We start from the raw sequence: 17,891 nt of genomic DNA on the forward strand, positions 1-17,891 counted from the left end.
AAATAAAAAAAATAAAAAAAATAAAAAAAACTGACTTGAACTTCTCCCTTTTGTCAAGGATACTGAAGAAGAAAAACACACTGCTTAACAAGACTACAAAGGCAGGCATAAAGATTAACTACTGGAACTTAAATGTATAGAAAGAATTTCAAAACCCCGGCAATTATAAAAATTGTGACTACAATCAAAAGATTAACATTTTTTTCAGGTTTTTGATCATTAAATCTGCGACTTCTGACTCCGTTTCATTTTCCTAAGGCAACAATTCCACTGAGATTAGGAAAGACGAATGCGACGGGAATGGACAGAGTCCCCGGGCATCATTTTATTCACGTCTCTAACTTTACAGGTCAAGAAACTGAATCCAAACACAGTAAAAAGACCTGGGTGAGGGCACACAAAGAGTCGCTATGACAACAGGGCGCAGAGCCGAGGCCTCTGAGCTCCGAGGTCCGAGCTCTTCCCACAGCAGAGCAGGGAAGGTCGCGGATGGGTGTGGACTTTCTTGTGTCCATGAGGATACAGGTTCGATTCCCGGCCTCGCTCAGTGGGTGAAGGATCCAGCATTGCTGTGGCTGTGTTGGGGGCCGGCAGCTGCAGCTCCGATTAGACCCCTAGCCTGGGAACCTCCCTATGCCTTGGGTGCACCCCTAAAAAATAAATAAATAAATAAAATAAAATACCCATGGGGAAAGTATAAAACTAACGGAGTGTACACCAAATCACTGCAGCAGTGATGAGAAGGAGCACACGGCACCCACACAGCTCCCACACACGGCCACATGAATCACGGTTACAAAATCTAGGGACGAGCGCGGCATTTTGTTCGTAGGGGTTTTTAACACGCCTTTCCTGAATAGTGGCGCCAACCTGGATTCTGCAACCCTACGTAAATCACTGCCTGTTGTGGCTGAGCTGTAATGTTAACCAGCCAATTTAAAACCATTACTGACACAGAAACATGTATTTAGAGATTTTGTGCCAACTAAGAAACCACACGGTTTTTCAGTCATGTGTACAGGATACTCTATATGGAATGCTAAATACTCAAAACCGCACTGGTTTTGGGGGTTACCTTTCTTGATTGCTCATTTTGGCATACATGGCTTTAACCAATTCCGGGCTTTTCAGAAAGTGGTCTGTAATAATCAAGAACCTACGGAAAAAAGGAAGAAAAGGTTCGGTTACTAGAAACACAGTAACACAGACATGGTCTTATCTACTTTACAGGCGTGTCTCAGACATACAAGCACTCCTATGGACCGAATGCTTAAAATTCTTTATTGAAACACAGCTGATTTACACGGTTGTGTCTGCCTCAAGCATAAAGCCCAGGGGTTCAGTTACACGTCTATATATTCTTGTGTAGACTCTTTCTCATGAGAGCCCATTACGAGATCCTGGGTCTAAGTTCCCTCTGCTCTGCCAATGCTCCTCGTTGGTTGTCTATTTCTGTTTACCGAATTTTCGATCGGCTATAATCTTCAAACCTGAACCTCCTAAGGTTCACATCCTATAGTCCCATGAGCAGCTAAAAGACAATAAAAACCCTCCAACCAGTCTCCTCCCATTTTACGGCGGAAATGTGTATTGAAATGCTGCAAAGGTATCCAAGGGTCTTCATCAATGTCGAGAAAGGGAAATACGTCGCTGTGGTTTTAACCAATAAAACGAAACTGAGCTGCCACTGCGTTCAAGTACAACAAAACATATTAAAGTGTCTGCGCCAGAAGCTTTGGTCCTAAAATGAACCCGAGAAACGGACGTGTCACACTTTTCACGGAAACCCGCGCCAGCAACTCCGCCGTGAACACTGGGCTTGATCTTCTGCTCCTGGAGCCTCTCAAGTTACTAAGAAAACACCCTCACTCTCAAGCACCGCACTCATCTCAGCGGTGACGGCAACGTGTGGAAACCCGGAGGCAAAAAGCAGAAGCGCGTTTCTTCAAAGTACCACTGTGACAACGAAAAAGACTGACTAGGGCTACGAATTAATTCTGCACCGTATTTACCGGAGGGCATCCGAAGACTTAAGAACTCAAGGCGACCGTGGAGAACACGACAGGAAAGCACTAAAGATGTTCACCAACACGGTTCATTTAAGACTTGGTAGTAAATAACGTAATAAAAGGATGCTTCTTAAGGAGGAGCGCCGAATGAAGCGTTAACCACCAAAACCCACGGTCGCTTCCTATAAACACACAATCTACTGGCCTGGGAACCTCCACATGCCGCGGGAGCGGCCCTAGAAAAGGCAAAAAGAAAAAAGAAAAATCTACTCACATATTCCCTTTCTTCCACAACCTTTCAAACAACTGATCTATGCTAGTGGATCTCTAACCACAACGGGTAATATTCGAAATTCTCCGTTTTCACATCAATTTAGAGAGGTGATCAACCTGGGACAACAAAAGTCATGCGCAACAAAAGTGCCCAAAAGGGGGAGCCTAAAGCTCCTTCGTAATTCACCTGTTTGGGGCGCAAAACATTTTCCCACAAGGACTCCCCCGCCGCAGCACCGGGTCCCACGCCCTAATTCCAAACTCTAAGAGTGGAGAAAGATGCACACATAGACAGAAACTTAGGGAAAAATGTCTTGGGTCAATCAATCCAGACACACACACATCATGGAATACAGAAACCACAGGGTTCTCCCCACAGGAGGGCTGGGGGAGGGACGAGGGCTGGGGCCGGAAGACCAGGCCTTCGGCGACTGACTCCCTGGCTGAAGATGGAGGGAGGGCTTCTGCATTAGAGGTGACAAAAAAGGACCTGGAGAAGCAGCACGAGGGAGAGAGCAGCAGTGTGCTCAGGGAACTATAAACAATGCAAGGGTGGAGTTCCCGTCGCGGTTCAGCAGTAAGGAAGCTGACCAGTATCCATGAGGACACAGGTTCGATCCCTGGCCCTGCTCAGTGGGTTAAGGATCCAGCACTGCCAATGAGCTGAGGTGTAGGTCACAGATGTGGCTCGGATCCTGCGTTGCTGTGGCTGTGGTGTAGACCGGGAGCTATAGCTCGGATGTGAGCCCTAGCCTGCCTGGGAATCTCCATATGCCACAGGAGCACCCTAAAAAATAAAAAAATACAATAGTTCTAGGGTTTAAAGAGGGATTCAGGACTGAACACTCACACCCGTGCATGCTGCTGGCAAGCAGCCCTCAGAACTGTGGGCAGAAGAGAGCATCCTTGCCAGGTCTGGTGCCACCCACACCTTCTTTCGTGAGACGGCTCATTAATAGCCTTTCTTTTTTCTTAATCAACTTTGCTGATCTTTTCAAAAAGCCAACTTTTTGCCTTTGTTAATTTTTTCTGTTTTTCTTTTTTTTTTTTTTTTTTTTTGTCTTTTGTTGTTGTTGTTGCTATTTCTTGGGCCGCTCCCGCGGCATATGGAGGTTCCCAGGCTAGGGGTTGAATCGGAGCTGTAGCCACCAGCCTACACCAGAGCCACAGCAACGCCAGATCCTTAACCCACTGAGTGAGGCCAGGGATCGAACTCCCAACCTCATGGTTCCCAGTCAGATTCGTTTCGGCTGCACCACGACGGGAACTCCGACGTCTGTGCTTTTATTCTCTTCTTTCTACGGAGGATTTTACGGTGCTCTTCTCTTCCTATCGTCATAAAGCAGAACCTCAGGTCACGGGCTTCAGCCCTTCCTTCTTTTCGGATAGAAACACCTAAAGCTATAAATTTCCCTCTAATCACGGATTTAGCTTTACCCCACCAATTTCATACGCTCCTCCTTCACTTAAAAGATTTTCTAAGTTGCCTTGTGATTGCCTCTTTGACACATCCATTATTTAGACAGCTAACTTCCAAAGTCTTAGAATTTTTCTAGACTGCCTTGCTGTGGTCCTCTAGGCTCACGGTGGCCGGAAACACATTCTGTGTTGTCAATCCTTTTCATGTATTTACTGGGATTTTTATAGCCCAGATGCGGGTCTAGCTCGGTGAACAGAACACAGACAGTTGAAAAGAAAGTGGTGTTTGCAAGGGTTGGATCCACGTTCTGTAAACAATGCTCCTTCTCTCAGGGCTACGGACGTTCTGGGCAAAAGACACGAACATTTCACCTCCGACCTTAAACAACTGCAAAAGCAGACAAGACACATGAAGCAGCAGCTTGCAGACAATAGACAAGCAAAGCTATGAGTCAATCGGTTGTGGGAATAAAAGGCACTTGGGAGAGTTTCCTCCTAAATGAACAAAAAGCCCTAAAAAAATGCATTTTGAATGCCATCTGGTCAACATGTTTACAAGAGCCTCCAGGCCTGATGAGTGGCCTGAGACACCCTAAGTGCAGGAAAGAGTGAAGTTGCACCTGCTGGAATGTGTGCTGAAGAAGGGGCCTTGAACGGAAAAGGTTTTCCACATACAGGGGCGGTTGGGGGACAGGGAATGGGGCAAAGACGGAGGAAGGATGGGTCCCTGGTGCTCCGTGCCTGAGACCCACCAGCATTATCTGGAGCAAAAGTGAAAAGCAGCTCCGTACTGTGACCTCTATACCAAGGTCAAGTCCAAGGAGATCAAACACTTCAAGAACCAAAAGCGAAAGGAAACGACACTGGGAAAAAAAAAAACCTAAGCAGAGGAAAAGCCTTCACAGCTATGATCAAAATCATTCTAAAAAGACTGGCAATTCCATGTACTAAAAAGAAAAAAAAATTACATGAAGAAAAGTACGCCTGCAAGCAAAGTCAGAAGACAAAAAAGTATGGAAAAGGTGGATTTTGTTTCATACAAAGGATCAATATTCCTCATTTAGAAAATATTCCCATATGTAGATAAAAAGACTGACATTCCAATAGAAAAATGGGTAAAGAAAATAAGGAAGCAAAGAGAGGAAAGTGAGACTCTGACATGCAAAAAAAAAAAAAAAATCTGTTAACAAGAAAAATACAAAATAAGACCACACCATGATACCAGTTTATACCTTGGCAGAACTGGCAAATCCAAACTTTACTAGACCCCTCTGTTGGCAATGACACAGGAAACCAGGGTCGCTCAAAAGGTGCCAGGGGCGGGAGATGCGGGTGTCACGTCTACCAAGGATGCCACGCAAGCGTTTGTCCCAATCACCGCAGTGCATCCTCTCTGACCCAGTAGCTGCACTTGGGAACTTATCCTACTGCCACCCTGGCCCGCACGCAGCGTGACACGCGTGCCAACAAGGCCACTCTCGGCGGCACTCTGTAGTTCCGAACGATTAACAACCTAAACGTCCGCCAACGAGGGACAGATTAAATACGGACAGTGGGAGATGGGGGGTGGGGAAGTTCTCTACCTTCGGACACAGAAAGATCTGGAAGATATTCCAGGTAGGAAACAAGTAAAAGACCCAAAGGCGTGATGAGAAGAAAGAAAGAAGAGCTTCCCTGCTGGGGGGCTGGGGTGGAGGAATCTGGCGGGTGGCGGGGCGGGAATTGGATGCATTCGGATATCAGAGCTACGCGGGCGTATTATGCAGCAGCAGAGAGTTAAATGTCTATCTTATGCAGCCGTATATCCAGGCAAAGCCATCCCAGCCTTATTTCTCTTTAACAGATATTCTGCTGCGGAGTGAGAGCATGGCCGCATCTTCAGGGGAAGATCAGTCGGGGGCCTCTGGCTCCTCAGCTTCCCAGGGACACAGCGGATGATGGAGCCAGTTCTCAGGCAGGCACGTTCAGTCGTTTGTCCAAAGTAACACTATGTCTTGCCATCTCCGAAGCAACCAAGAGCTGAACCAACCTCCCCGCTGCACCCGAGCACCTTAGCGGTCCCGCCATCAGGGCATCCAGAAGCTGGGTCAAAACCGCATCGCTGATGTCCAGTCGGCCCTGCTTCCTTGCCAAGAGGAACTAGACACACGAAACACATCATGGACTAAACACACGTCCGCCCCGGCCCGACGGCCGCTCCCCACCCACGCCTGCCTTCAGCTATTCGTTTAAGCTCGAATTTTCTGGAAGCCTCCTCACCCCCGGACCAGGGGACCCCCCTGCCACGCGAGTCCTGGCACCCCGTGCTTCCTCTGCCCGCATGTCCACGCTGGCTGCGCCGCAGGACAGCTCCGCTCAGGGGCAGAGTGGGCATCCCAAGTGTCACACGGCCAAAACAGAGCCCCTGAGACACCCCCATCCCCACCCCCAACCTAGAAAATGTTTTTACATGTCACTAATTAGACAAAAAATGTGATGGAAACATGCTCTGGAAAACGAACGCCCCTCTCCCATGCGATCCGAGAAATCAAACCCACAGTTGCTTAACCCAGCAACCTTGAATTGACAGCGCTTACAAAGCGGCTACAGAAAATAACCTTCCTTCTCCTGTCGGTCTGTCCGATAACATTCTCAGTGGCTTACACGTATCCTTAAGCTAGAAACCCATCAGTCCATGGATTCCACGGTGATGCCGCTTCTCCTAGAAACAAAGGAGCCGCAATACCATCTCTGAAAAAAGAGCACAGCGGCTGGATTGCCTGGATGCTGCAGGAACAAGGCCCGTGGACTGGGCTGTCACATTCGGATGAATTCGAACGCCGAAAGTCAACCCCTGGAATCACCTAGCGTTACCTCAGAGCATGAAAACATCTTTTACGCCTACAGACAAAAGAAACAGACACTTTTAAAAGGACCCAATCCCAACCACTCGAAGCGAGTTTCTGGGCGGGGAGCCAAAGCCCTTCCCGCCACCGAGATATTTAGGTGTTTCTCAAGCACCCAAACACGAGGTTCAAGGTCACCGACACCTACAGTTGGCCCTTCCAAGCAAAGATACTCAACCCACCAAAGCCAACACCACCGACCCCTGTACTCCCTTTGTCAGCCATCCCATCATGCTAGGAGGCGGGAGGCCAAAAAGTAGGCATTCCCCAACTTTTAGGGACGGGTTCAAACACAACAGTGAGAAAGTAACGATTTTGCTGGTAGCCTCTGGATATTTTGGGATCCCATTTTATCTTCTTCTTTTTTTTTTTTCCTCTTTTTTAGGGCACCACCCACGGCATATGGAAGTTCCCAGGCTAGGGGTCCCATCAGAGCTGTAGCCGCCGGCCTACACCACAGCCACAGCAACATGGGATCCAAGCCACGTCTGCAACCCACCCCACAGCTCAGGGCAACGCCGGATCCTTAACCCATGGAGCGAGGCCAGGGATTGAACCCACAACCTCATGGTTGCCAGTCGGATTTGTTTCTGCTGCGCCACGACGGGAACGCCTGTGACCCCAGTGTGGTTCCCCAAATGCCGAGCTCCTCTCCCACAAACCGAAGTACTCCGCGCCTGGTCCGCAGACCGCGTCGGGCACCACCGCCACTTTCCATCCTTGTTCCTGGCTCCATCTGGTGACCTCTGAACTATCAGCCGAGCTATTCTGAAGTAAATTAAATACCCTCCCCTTTACGCCTCCTTCCCCTTTAGTCCATTCTGTGAAAAAAAACTGCAGTTGGTTAAAAAAAACAGATCTGAGATACTGAACAAATAAAACAGAATTCAGCTCCAGAAAAACTTCTCTAAGCGAGCTGCCTCCAGGGCCTCACCCGTCATGTTTCTGAAACATCTGCACGCTGACGGACGGCTTCTCTGTCAGGCATGATGGCATAATATTCGCATGTGCCAACCCGTTTGTCTGCAAATGCTCATTCCAATACAAATGAATGCTCAGGAAAGCAAATAACGGAAAAAACGAGTATCATTTCAACACAACAATAAACCTGAGACTGAAAAAGGCCGACACTGAAAAAGGGCATCCCTCGCCTTTGAGACGCAAGGGTGATCACTGGCAGCTCGAGGCTCCCACCCAGGGACCATCCGTGCCCCAAACACACTGACCACTATGTGGGAACACGCATAGAAACGGAGCTTACAGGAAACAGGAGAAGAGCGCGCTGACAACAAAAGCGAGAGGATTTCCCTTGTGGTGCAGCAATTTAAGGACCCAGCGTTGGGTGGGTTGCTGCTGTGGCGAGAGGTCGACCCCTGGCCTGGGAACTTCTACACGCCCAGGGCACGGCCAAAAAAAAAAAAAAAAAAAAGAAGAAGAAGAAGAGAGAAGAAAAGAAGAGAAGAAAAGAGGAGACGGAGTTCCCATCATGGCGCGGCGGAAACGAATCCGACTAGGAACCCATGAGGACGCAGGTTCAATCCCTGGCCTCGCTCAGTGGGTTAAGGATCTGGTGTTGCTGTGAGCTGTGGTACAGGTCGCAGATGCAGCTTGGATCTGGAGTTGCTGTGGCTCTGGCGAGGCTGGTAGCTGTAGTTCCAATTCAACCCCTAGCCTGGGAACCTCCACATGCCGTGGGTGTGGCCCTAAAAAGCAAAAAAAAAAAGAAAGAAGGAAGGAAAGAAAGAAAGAAAGGAAGGAAGGAAGAAAGAAAAGAGGAGGGAGGGGAGGGAAGAGAAGAGAAAAGAGAGAGAAGAATAGCAACAACATTTTTGATGATTTTTATAATGATAAAGGAGTCAATTCCTTAAGAAGACCTAACAATTACAAACACGTAAGGGAAGCAAAAGCAGACAGAACTGAATGAAGAAGGAGAACATTGTCCACTTTCAATGAGCAGAACGACTAGACAGAAGGCCGCCAAGGAAACAGATGACTTGAGCGACACATAAACCGACGAGGCCTAGCCAGCATCAACAGAACACGCCGCCAAAAACCGCCCGTGATACTCTGCAACACACACAGAACATTCTCCATGATGGACCGGGTGTCAGAATAGGAAACACGACTTGATACATTTTAAAAGAGTGAAATAGGAGTTCCCGTCGTGGAGCAGTGGTTAACGAATCCGACTAGGAACCATGAGGTTACGGGTTCACTCCCTGCCCTTGCTCAGTGGGTTAACGATCCGGCATTGCCGTGAGCTGTGGTGTAGGTTGCAGACGCGGCTCGGGTCCCGCGTTGCTGTGGCTCTGGCATAGGCCAGTGGCTACAGCTCCGATTCGACCCCTAGCCCGGGAACCTCCATATGCCGCGGGAGCGGCCCAAGAAATAGCAACAACAACAACAACAACAGACAAAAAGACAAAAGACAAAAAAATAAAAGAGTGAAATAATATACAGTGTATTCTCTGACCACAATGGAATGAACTTAGAAATCAATAACAAAATGAAATTTAGGAAACACACGAATATGCGGAAGTCAAGCAACCAACTGCTTCATCACTAACGAGTCAAAGAAAAAAACCAAGGGGAACTTAACCTATAATTTGAGGTGAATGAAAAATGAAAACACAACAGGCCAAATTTTATGAGATACAGCTGGAGCAGTTCTCACAAAGAAAGGTATAGTTGTAAATGCCCACACGGAAAAGGCAGATCTCGTATCCATAACCTAACCTTGCATCTTAAGAAACTAGAAAACGAGCAAACGAAACCCAAAGTGAAGAGGAGGAATCACAGCGGGAATAAAATGAAATAGAGAACAGAAAATCAAAAGAGGGAGTTCCTGCTGTGACTCAGTGGTAAAGAAACCAACTAGGGTTCAATCCCTAACCTCGTCCAGCAGGTTAGGGATCCGGTGTTGCTGCGAGCTGTGGGGCGGCTCACAGATGAGGTTCAGAGCCCGCGTTGCCGTGACTGTGGTGTAGGGCAGCAGCTGCAGCTCTGGTTCGACCCCGAGCCTGGGAACTTCCATATGCTGCAGGTGCGGCCCCCAAAGGGGAAAAAAAAAAAAAAAGAAGAAAAGAAAAAAAAAATCAAGAGAAAAATCAATTAAAACTCCAAGTTGGCGCTCTGAAAAGAGCAAAAAAACCTGACAAGTCTTAAGCAAGAGCAAACCAAAAAAAAAAAAAACCCAGAAGGACCGAAATTACTAAAAATCAGGAATACAGTGGGAACACTCCCACCAACCTTAAATGAATAAGAAGATTCTAAGGGACGACACCGAACAGCTGTGGGCCAAGACGTGAGACGGCCGAGGCCAAACAGACAAGTTCCTGGAAAGACACCAGCTACCCAAACCGACCAAAGAAGAAGTAAACCTCTGAGGAGACCTGCAGCAAACAGAGAGAGCATCAGTAACCCAGATGCTCCCCGTGACAAACAGCCCAAGGCAAGGGAGCCTCGCAGGGAAGTCTACCAAATACTTCAGGAGGCATTAACACCGATGCACCACAAACTCTTCCAAAGGTAACAAAAACAGAGGAAAAGGGGCACTTCTCAACGCACTCTGTGAGGCCAGATTAACTCGATACCAAAACCAGAGACATCAAAACAACAACAACAACAACAACAAACCTACGAGCCAACATGGCTTATCAATATAGACACCAATAATCCCCCCCAAAATATGACCACGCCAAACCCCGCAACATATAAAAAGGTTCTAGACCATAAGTGAGATTTATCCCAGGACAGAAAAGTTGGTTTGACCTTTGAAAAAGCAGTCAGGGTAATATACTAAGGTAACACGAGAGAGGACAGGAAACCTCAACGGACGCAGGAAAAGAATCTGATAAACTCCAACATCAGTTCACGATAAAAGCAGTCAACAAACCAGAGGTGGAAGGGAAGGCCCTCGCTCTGGTGAAGCGGATCCAGGGAACCCACAGCTGCCACCACACTCGTGATGAAAGACCGAGAGCTTCCCGCTAAGATCAGGAATAAGACAGAGACGTCTGCTCTCACTACTGCTCAACACTGCCCTAAAATTGAGAAATCAGGGGAAAAAAAAAAAAGAAAGAAAGAAAAGGCAACTTGGTTGGAAAAGAAAAAGTAAAACTACATCCATTCGCAGACAGCATGATCCTGTGTACAGAAAACCCTTGAAAAAAAAATTTGTTTAAACCCTGTTAGAACGAATAAATGCGTTTAGCAAGGTTGCAAGACATCAAATAAATATACAAACACCAACTGCCTTTCTTTATACTACCAATTAACATCCCATAAGAAACTGACACCATTCCATTCACAATAGCATCAAAAAGGATAAAATAAGTACTTGGAATAAATTTAACAAATGATATGCAAGACTTGTACACTCAAACATTACAAAACATCACGAAAGCAATTAAAGGCCCAAATAAATGGAAAGAGATCCCCTATTCACGGACTGCAAACCGTCCTCTAGTTAAAATGCCAATATCCCCGAACTGATCTGCAGATTCACGTCATGGCTCATCAAAATCCCTGCGGCTTTTCTGAAGCAAACTGACATGCTGATCCTAAAATTAGAATGTAGCACAAGGGACCCAAAACAGACAAAAAAAAAAAAAAAAGCTTGGAAGAGAAGAACCAAGCTGGAAGACTTAAAATCCCTGATTTCAAAACGTATACAGAGTTACAGTCATCAAGACAGGGAGAGGCTGGGGTAAGAGAAAATCTGGGGAAAAACCTCAAAGCTGACAGAGCCCCGGGAGCTGTGGGACAGCATCCGAGGATGACACTTACACGACCAGAGTATCAGGGCACTGCTCCCCCCAGCCCCTGTGACCTCGCTCACACCCACACGGGCCGCAGAGGCAAAGGCCTGACACCGTGGGCTCCTCCTGGAACGTGAGACGAAGGGGCTGCTGGGAGACGGGTCTGGGGAGGCACTGTGCCGATGGAGCTTCCTGAGCCCAGCCCTGAACACACAGGGCCTCACAACTCATCCCAGGCAGCCGGCCCCCTCCGGCCTATGGGACAAGGTCACAGGGATCGTGGCAGAGTCTCCTGTTCTCCTTCCGTCTTTTCCCCGCCCACTTAAGGAACAAACTGTCTCAGTCTCAAAGGGACTTGTGCCTTGATGGGCCACGGTCAGCCGCAGCCTTGGCCTCACCATGGCGAGACGTGGAGTCCCTAAAGGGGAGGAAAGAGAACGGGGCTGAGAAGGATTCACACAAATAATGGCTAAAAAAATTCCAGAATTTGGGGATATAAACCCAACCGTTTTGGCAAGCTGAAGAAGGAGTTCCCGTCAAGGCTCAGGGGAAATGAATCCAATGAGGAACCATGAGGACGCAGGTTCGGTCCCTGGCCTCACTCAGTGGGTTAAGGATCCAGCATGGCCATGAGCTGTGGGGTAGGTCGTAGACACGGCTTGGATCCCGAACTGCTGTGGCTGTGGTGTAGCCCGGCAGCTGCAGCTCCGATTCGACCCCTACCCTGAGAACCTCCATGTGCTGCGGGTGTGGCCCTAAAAAGGGAAAAAATAGAAGACGATGTTGAAGGAACCCAAACAGGAAATGAGCCAAAGAAGCCCACGCCAGGACGTGGTAATTAAAACAAAGACTACTCGATGAGAAAACAGATCAATAAAAAAGTTCAAAAAAATTTAAACATAATAAAACACAAAACAAAAAACACCGAAAAGACACAGAGAAACCTTAAAAGCAACCAGAGGGAAAGGCTGCATTCTGTACAGGAGGAAGCGATCTGAACGGCACAGGACTTCTCATCTGAACAGACGCCCACAAGACAGTGGCAGCCTCCAGCCTTCCATCCGCTGCCGCCCGAGGGGCTCATCTGCAGAGCCCGAGGGCGCCTGGCATTTCCAGGCCGGGCTGTTTCCCGCGCAAGGCGTGACCTCGAAGACTTCCGTCCCCCTGCGAGAGCCCAGTCCAGTGGCACTGCCCCTCTCTGCCCTCCCGCTGAGACACTTTCCTTGGGCAACACACGTCAAGTTGCAACTTCTTGGTCAATCACTGCAACTCCAGCGTTGGCCTGAGCCCCCCACCAGGACGGCGACCTGCCCAGGATGCTCTGAGGCCACCACGCTTCCAGGAAGATGCTTACGGCCACTCTGACTCCGGCTGCTTCCGGTGAGCTTCCACCACGTCGATGGCAATGTTGAGGTTTTCCTCCAGTTCCTTCATCCTCTCAGAGCTGAGGGATGTGAACAAAATCATGGACGAGTAGGCAACGATTTTTTTGTCTGGATGATTCAAGCAAGACCTTCCGAATAAAGAAATCAGGGTGTTAGCCCGTTTCGGCAACATGATAAAACACAACCCAGAAAGAAGGAGAAGAACCCCACTCGCAAATTCGGAACATACGGATGTGTTTAAGGATTTCATGAAGGACAACACTCTGAAACAAGCACAGGATTTACCGCAAATGTAGCAAACGCAATATTAGTCACACACTAAGCATGCAACGTGAAAGCGGCAGGTGACTCGCGACTCAGAAGTTAAAAGCAAATAACATCTGATTAGAGAAAAAGAGAAAATGATGACATTTATCAAGCATGAAAACGAAAAGAAGGAATGTGTGTGTGTGCACTACTGAACCGCTTTCTTGTGCAGCAGAAATTATCACAACGCTGCAAATTAACGACGTTTCCCTAAAACTTGAAATAAATAAGGCGCTAAAATGTTCATGCTTGTGAGAAACATCAAAAGGCAAAAAATGACGATTTCCACGACAAAAGACATTCCTGTAGCAGGGTGAGGGACAGAATGTTTAAGGGAAGATGATATGTTGGCAAGAAATAGAATCTGGAGCCAGAAGCCTCAGTGCAACTCCTGGTTCACCCACCTACCAGCCAGGCGATCTCTGAAAGGTCCCTAACTTATTGATTTCTTGATTTTCAATTGTATTATGGGTCATGCACGATGGCAGGATTTTTTTCCCATTTAAACTCAAAATACCCTTCTAGAGGAGGTTTTCTCCTCGATCATAAAAAAGACCACGCCGACTTTACCGCCCCGAGGGCGAAGAGCCGGTACCTGCCAAAGCGGAATTCAGACTGGGCTGTATCTGAACCCTAAACACACTCACAGTCACGGGACCTCTTCCAGTGTGTCTTCGGACATAAAAATGGAATATCCCAACAAGACCCCCTCGGCCCGGCTCAGAGGGCTTTCCTGAGGACCAGAGCTGAGGACGTATGTAAAACCAGCACGTAAACTGCCCGGTTCAGGGGCCTCTCCCCTGTGTCCTGTGACACCCGGACTTGTCATCCGTTCTTAAACATGACCGCCTGCGAACCTATTCCTCTGTCTCCCCAACCACGGCACGGGCTTTGGGGGGCCATGACACTGTCCAAGTCACCCCGCTCCATTCATCTAGCACAGAACCTGGCAGGCAGTAGGGGTTCAACAGGTTTTAAAGGAATGAGTTCTCCAAAATGCACTTTTTTTTTTTTTTGTCTTTTTAGGGCTACAAGTGAGGCGTATGGAGGTTCCCAAGCGAGGGGTCGAATTGGAATTGCAGGTGCCGGCCGGCCTACGCCACGGTCACAGCCACGCCAGATCTGAGTCACATTTGCGACCTACACTGGAGCTCCTGGCAACGCCGGATTGTGAAGGCACTGAGTGAGGCCAGGGATCAAACCCGCATCCTCATGGATGCTACTCAGGTTTGTTGCCACTGAGCCGCAACGGGAACTCCCAAAAGTGCGTAATGTCTACAGCTTAAATTTCGTAACCCTTTCTTCCCAACCTAAGCCCAACTATTTACCATAAAGGTTGCGTACCATCAACTCGCATTATTTACAGGAATTTGAGTACAGGCTCAGTGAGCTAGAGATAACATGTGAGTCCAGAAAACCCACACACCCAGGGGAGGCAGCACAGAACCCAGGCAGCGAGGATTTAAAGAGTGTAGGCTTTAGGAGTTCCCGTCGTGGCGCAGTGGTTAACGAATCCGACTAGAAACCATGAGGTGGCGGGTTCGGTCCCTGCCCTTGCTCAGTGGGTTAAGGATCTGGCGTTGCTGTGAGCTGTGGTGTAGATTGTAGAACGAGGCTCGGATCCCAAGTTGCTGTGGCTCTGGCGTAGGCTGGCAGCTACAGCTCCGATTAGACCCCTAGCCTGGGAACCTCCATATGCCGCGGGAGTGGCTCACGTAAAGGCAAAAAGACAAAAAAAAAAAAAAAGAGTGTAGGCTTTGGACGGAAGGCCAGGTCGGAGTCCGAGGCCAGCTACTCAGTTTACCAGAGGTGAGCGTCAGTTGCCTCACCTGTCGGAATGGGGGCAGCACTGCTGTCCTGGAAAATACACAGAGAACACCCAGCTCAGGGCAGTGACACAGCAGCCGCTCTGCCGCGTACACTGCTGCTGCCAACGACATCCCATTGGTTGGCAACAGAACCTGGATTAGAAGCCAGGCCTCCTGCTCCTAGACAGGGCCCTTCCCACTACCTGTCCTGCCTCCATCACCTGCTCACCTTCTACCTCAAGGATCCACCTTTCAGGCACACGGCTGGTCAAAACACAGCAGTAAATCGCCAGGAAAAAGCACCAGGAACCCACCCAGTTGAAGAGATTGGCAAGCCACTTTTTATGCTTCTCCAGTCGACTAAAAGATATAGCACCATGCTGAACATATAAGAGATGCTCGGTTAAGGAGTTCCCGTCATGGCGTAGTGGAAACGAATCTGACTAGGAACCATGAGGCTGGGGGTTCAATCCCAGGCCTCGATCAGTGGGTTATGGATCAGCATTGCCGTGGACTGCGGTATAGGTTGCAGACATGGCTCCGATCTGGTGTGGCTGTGGCTGTGCCATGGGCCGGCAGCTGCAGCTCCGATTGGACCCCAAGCCTGAGAACCTCCATAAGCCGCAGATGTGGCCCTAAAAAACAAAAATAAATAGACAGATAAATAGATAGATAGATATAGAACCTTCCCAGAGACCCAGGAGACCCCCTGGGGCCCCCTCCCAGCTGGAACTGAACCCGCCACCCCCTCCAAGAGCAACCACTGTCCCGAATCCTGATACCAAGTGTGAGTTCTTCCTGCTTGGGAACTTCATCCAAGCAGAATGGCAGAAGCGACGTTCGAAAGACGCTTCTGGATGCACTTACAGAAAGAGCTCGGGGAAGGCGTGCATCCACACCACACGCTGAGAGGCTTCGTTCCGCGAGGCGATGTTGCCCAAGAACTGCAGGCCGCAGCGGAAAGCTGAGGGTTAGAAAGCAAACCGGGTGAAGAGACTTTCGGAACCCCCAAATAAATTCATCTTGATGAGAAATGTTCCACATGCTATTTATTAAACAGGAAGCTTCTGTCGGCTTCTTTTCACTCTAAGACTCACCCCAAGGCAGCTCTGGCCATGATGTTGACATTAAAATGCTTTGCCAGGGAGGGAGTGGGAGGGACTGGGAGTCTGGGGGTGACAGATGCAAACCATTGCCTTTGGAAGGGATGAGCTATGAGATCCTGCTCTATGAAACTGGGAACTGGAGTTCCCGTCGTCTTGGCGCAGCAGTTAACAAATGCAACTAGGAACCATGAGGTTGCAGGTTCGATCCCTGGCCTTGCTCAGTGGGTTAAGGATCTGGCGTTGCCGTGAGCTGTGGTGTAGGTCACAGACGTGGCTTGGATCCTGCGTTGCTGTGGCTCTGGCGTAGGCCAGTGGCTACAGCTCTGATTCGACCCCTAGCCTGGGAACCTCCACATGCCACGGGAGCGGCTCAAGAAAACACAAAAAGAAGACAAAAAAAAAAAAAAGAAAAAGAAAAAGAAAGAAACTGGGAACTGTATCTAGTCACTCAGGATGGAGCATGATGGAGGATAATGTGAGAAAAAGAATGTATATATGACACATGACTGGGTCACACTGCTTGCCGTACTGTAGAAAATCGACAGAACACTGCAAACCAGCTATAATGGAAAAAATTAAAATCATTTAAAAAAATAAAAAATAAAAGCCTTACCAAAACTATGTAGTCGATACAAAATTACCTTAATTTTTAACTTAATTACAAATTAACTCGTCATCTTCAAAAGACTGTAAATGTAGACACAATACACCTGCAATCACGGTTAATATCACTGGAATACATGCTCCAATTCGAGACGGTTACTCTTAGGCTGCGTCTTTTCCTTTTTTTTTTTTTTTTTTAGGGCCGCACCTGCGGCATATGGAGGTTCCCAGGCTAGAGGTCCAATCGGAGCTACAGCCGCTGGCCTACACCAGAGCCACAGCAACATGGGATCCGAGCCAGGTCTGCGACCTACATCACAGCTCACAGCAACGCCGGATCCTTCACCACTGAGCGAGGCCAGGGATTCCTTTCAGCTGCGCCACGACGGGAACTCCCTCTTGGGCTGGTCTTTTAAAATCTAACAGTTTGCTCTTTAAAACAAGATGTGTAAGATACAAGGCAATAGAAGTACTGAAAGATAAAGAATGGTAAAAAGTTATACACAGGCAAATACCAGCCTACAAAGGTAGTCGTACGCGACTTAAAATCGCATATAATTAACTTTAAGGCAAAAAGGATGATTGGAAATTTTTTAAAGAAATTTCAGGATTACTTAAGTCACCAGAAAGTTTTACCTTTACACCCAAATCACCTAATTATGGTCTCAAATATAAAAGAAAAATTGACAAAAGTATAGAGGAAAGAAAAATCCACAATTAAATTCAGCGATGATAATACACCTTTTTTAGTGACTCACAGAACAAGCAGACAAAACTATCAGCATCTTCAAAAGATCTGAATAAGATTGAGCAACAGCCTAGGAGATAGCTTTAGAATATTTCGCCCGATCAAACTGCAGGACACTGGTGGAAATCCAGGATGTTAACAACCAGCGCTGGCAAGGACGTGGGCACCAGGGACCCTCGTGCCCTGCAGGTATAGGTGCCGAAGGCGCAGCCACCACGGAAGACAGTTTGGTGGCTTCTTACAGAAGTAAACATGCTCTCGCCGCACGTCCCAGCAACCGCCCTCCTTGGTATTTACCCAAAGTAACTGAAAATTGACGTCCACACAAAACCCTGCCCGTGAATGTCTACAGCAGCTGTACTCGTAATCGCCAAAACGTGGATGCAACCAAGGTGTCCTTCAGGAGGTGAAGGGTAAATAAACTGTGGTCCATCCGGACAGTGGAATATTACCCAGCACTGAAAAGAAATGAGCGACCAAGCCAGGAAAAGACATGGCAGGAGCATACATGCATTTTACGGTGAAAGCCAATCCGAAGAGACTCCAGACTGTGTAACCCCAACTCTAGGACATTCTGGAAAAGACAAAA

General features: G+C 48.1%; 1 protein-coding gene across 3 annotated transcripts in view; it reads right to left on the bottom strand.

Moving 5' to 3' along the window:
• The window catches only part of ATXN10 (ataxin 10), a 160,411-nt gene that overhangs the window by 100,412 nt on the left and 42,108 nt on the right, over positions 1 to 17,891 (bottom strand). Inside the window, exons 4-6 of one of the 3 annotated variants that reach the window (XM_013997462.2) lie at positions 15,713 to 15,809; positions 12,701 to 12,859; positions 1,076 to 1,156 (exon numbers count right to left, since the gene is read on the bottom strand). In XM_013997462.2, the coding sequence (XP_013852916.2) occupies positions 1,076 to 1,156; positions 12,701 to 12,859; positions 15,713 to 15,809 (337 nt within the window). The remainder of the gene's footprint in view (positions 1 to 1,075; positions 1,157 to 12,700; positions 12,860 to 15,712; positions 15,810 to 17,891) is intronic. The other 2 variants (XM_021091386.1, XM_013997463.2) reach the window with 2 other exon arrangements.

Source organism: Sus scrofa, chromosome 5, assembly GCF_000003025.6.
Source record: "Sus scrofa isolate TJ Tabasco breed Duroc chromosome 5, Sscrofa11.1, whole genome shotgun sequence".
In the NCBI taxonomy this organism is placed as follows: Eukaryota; Metazoa; Chordata; class Mammalia; order Artiodactyla; family Suidae; genus Sus; species Sus scrofa.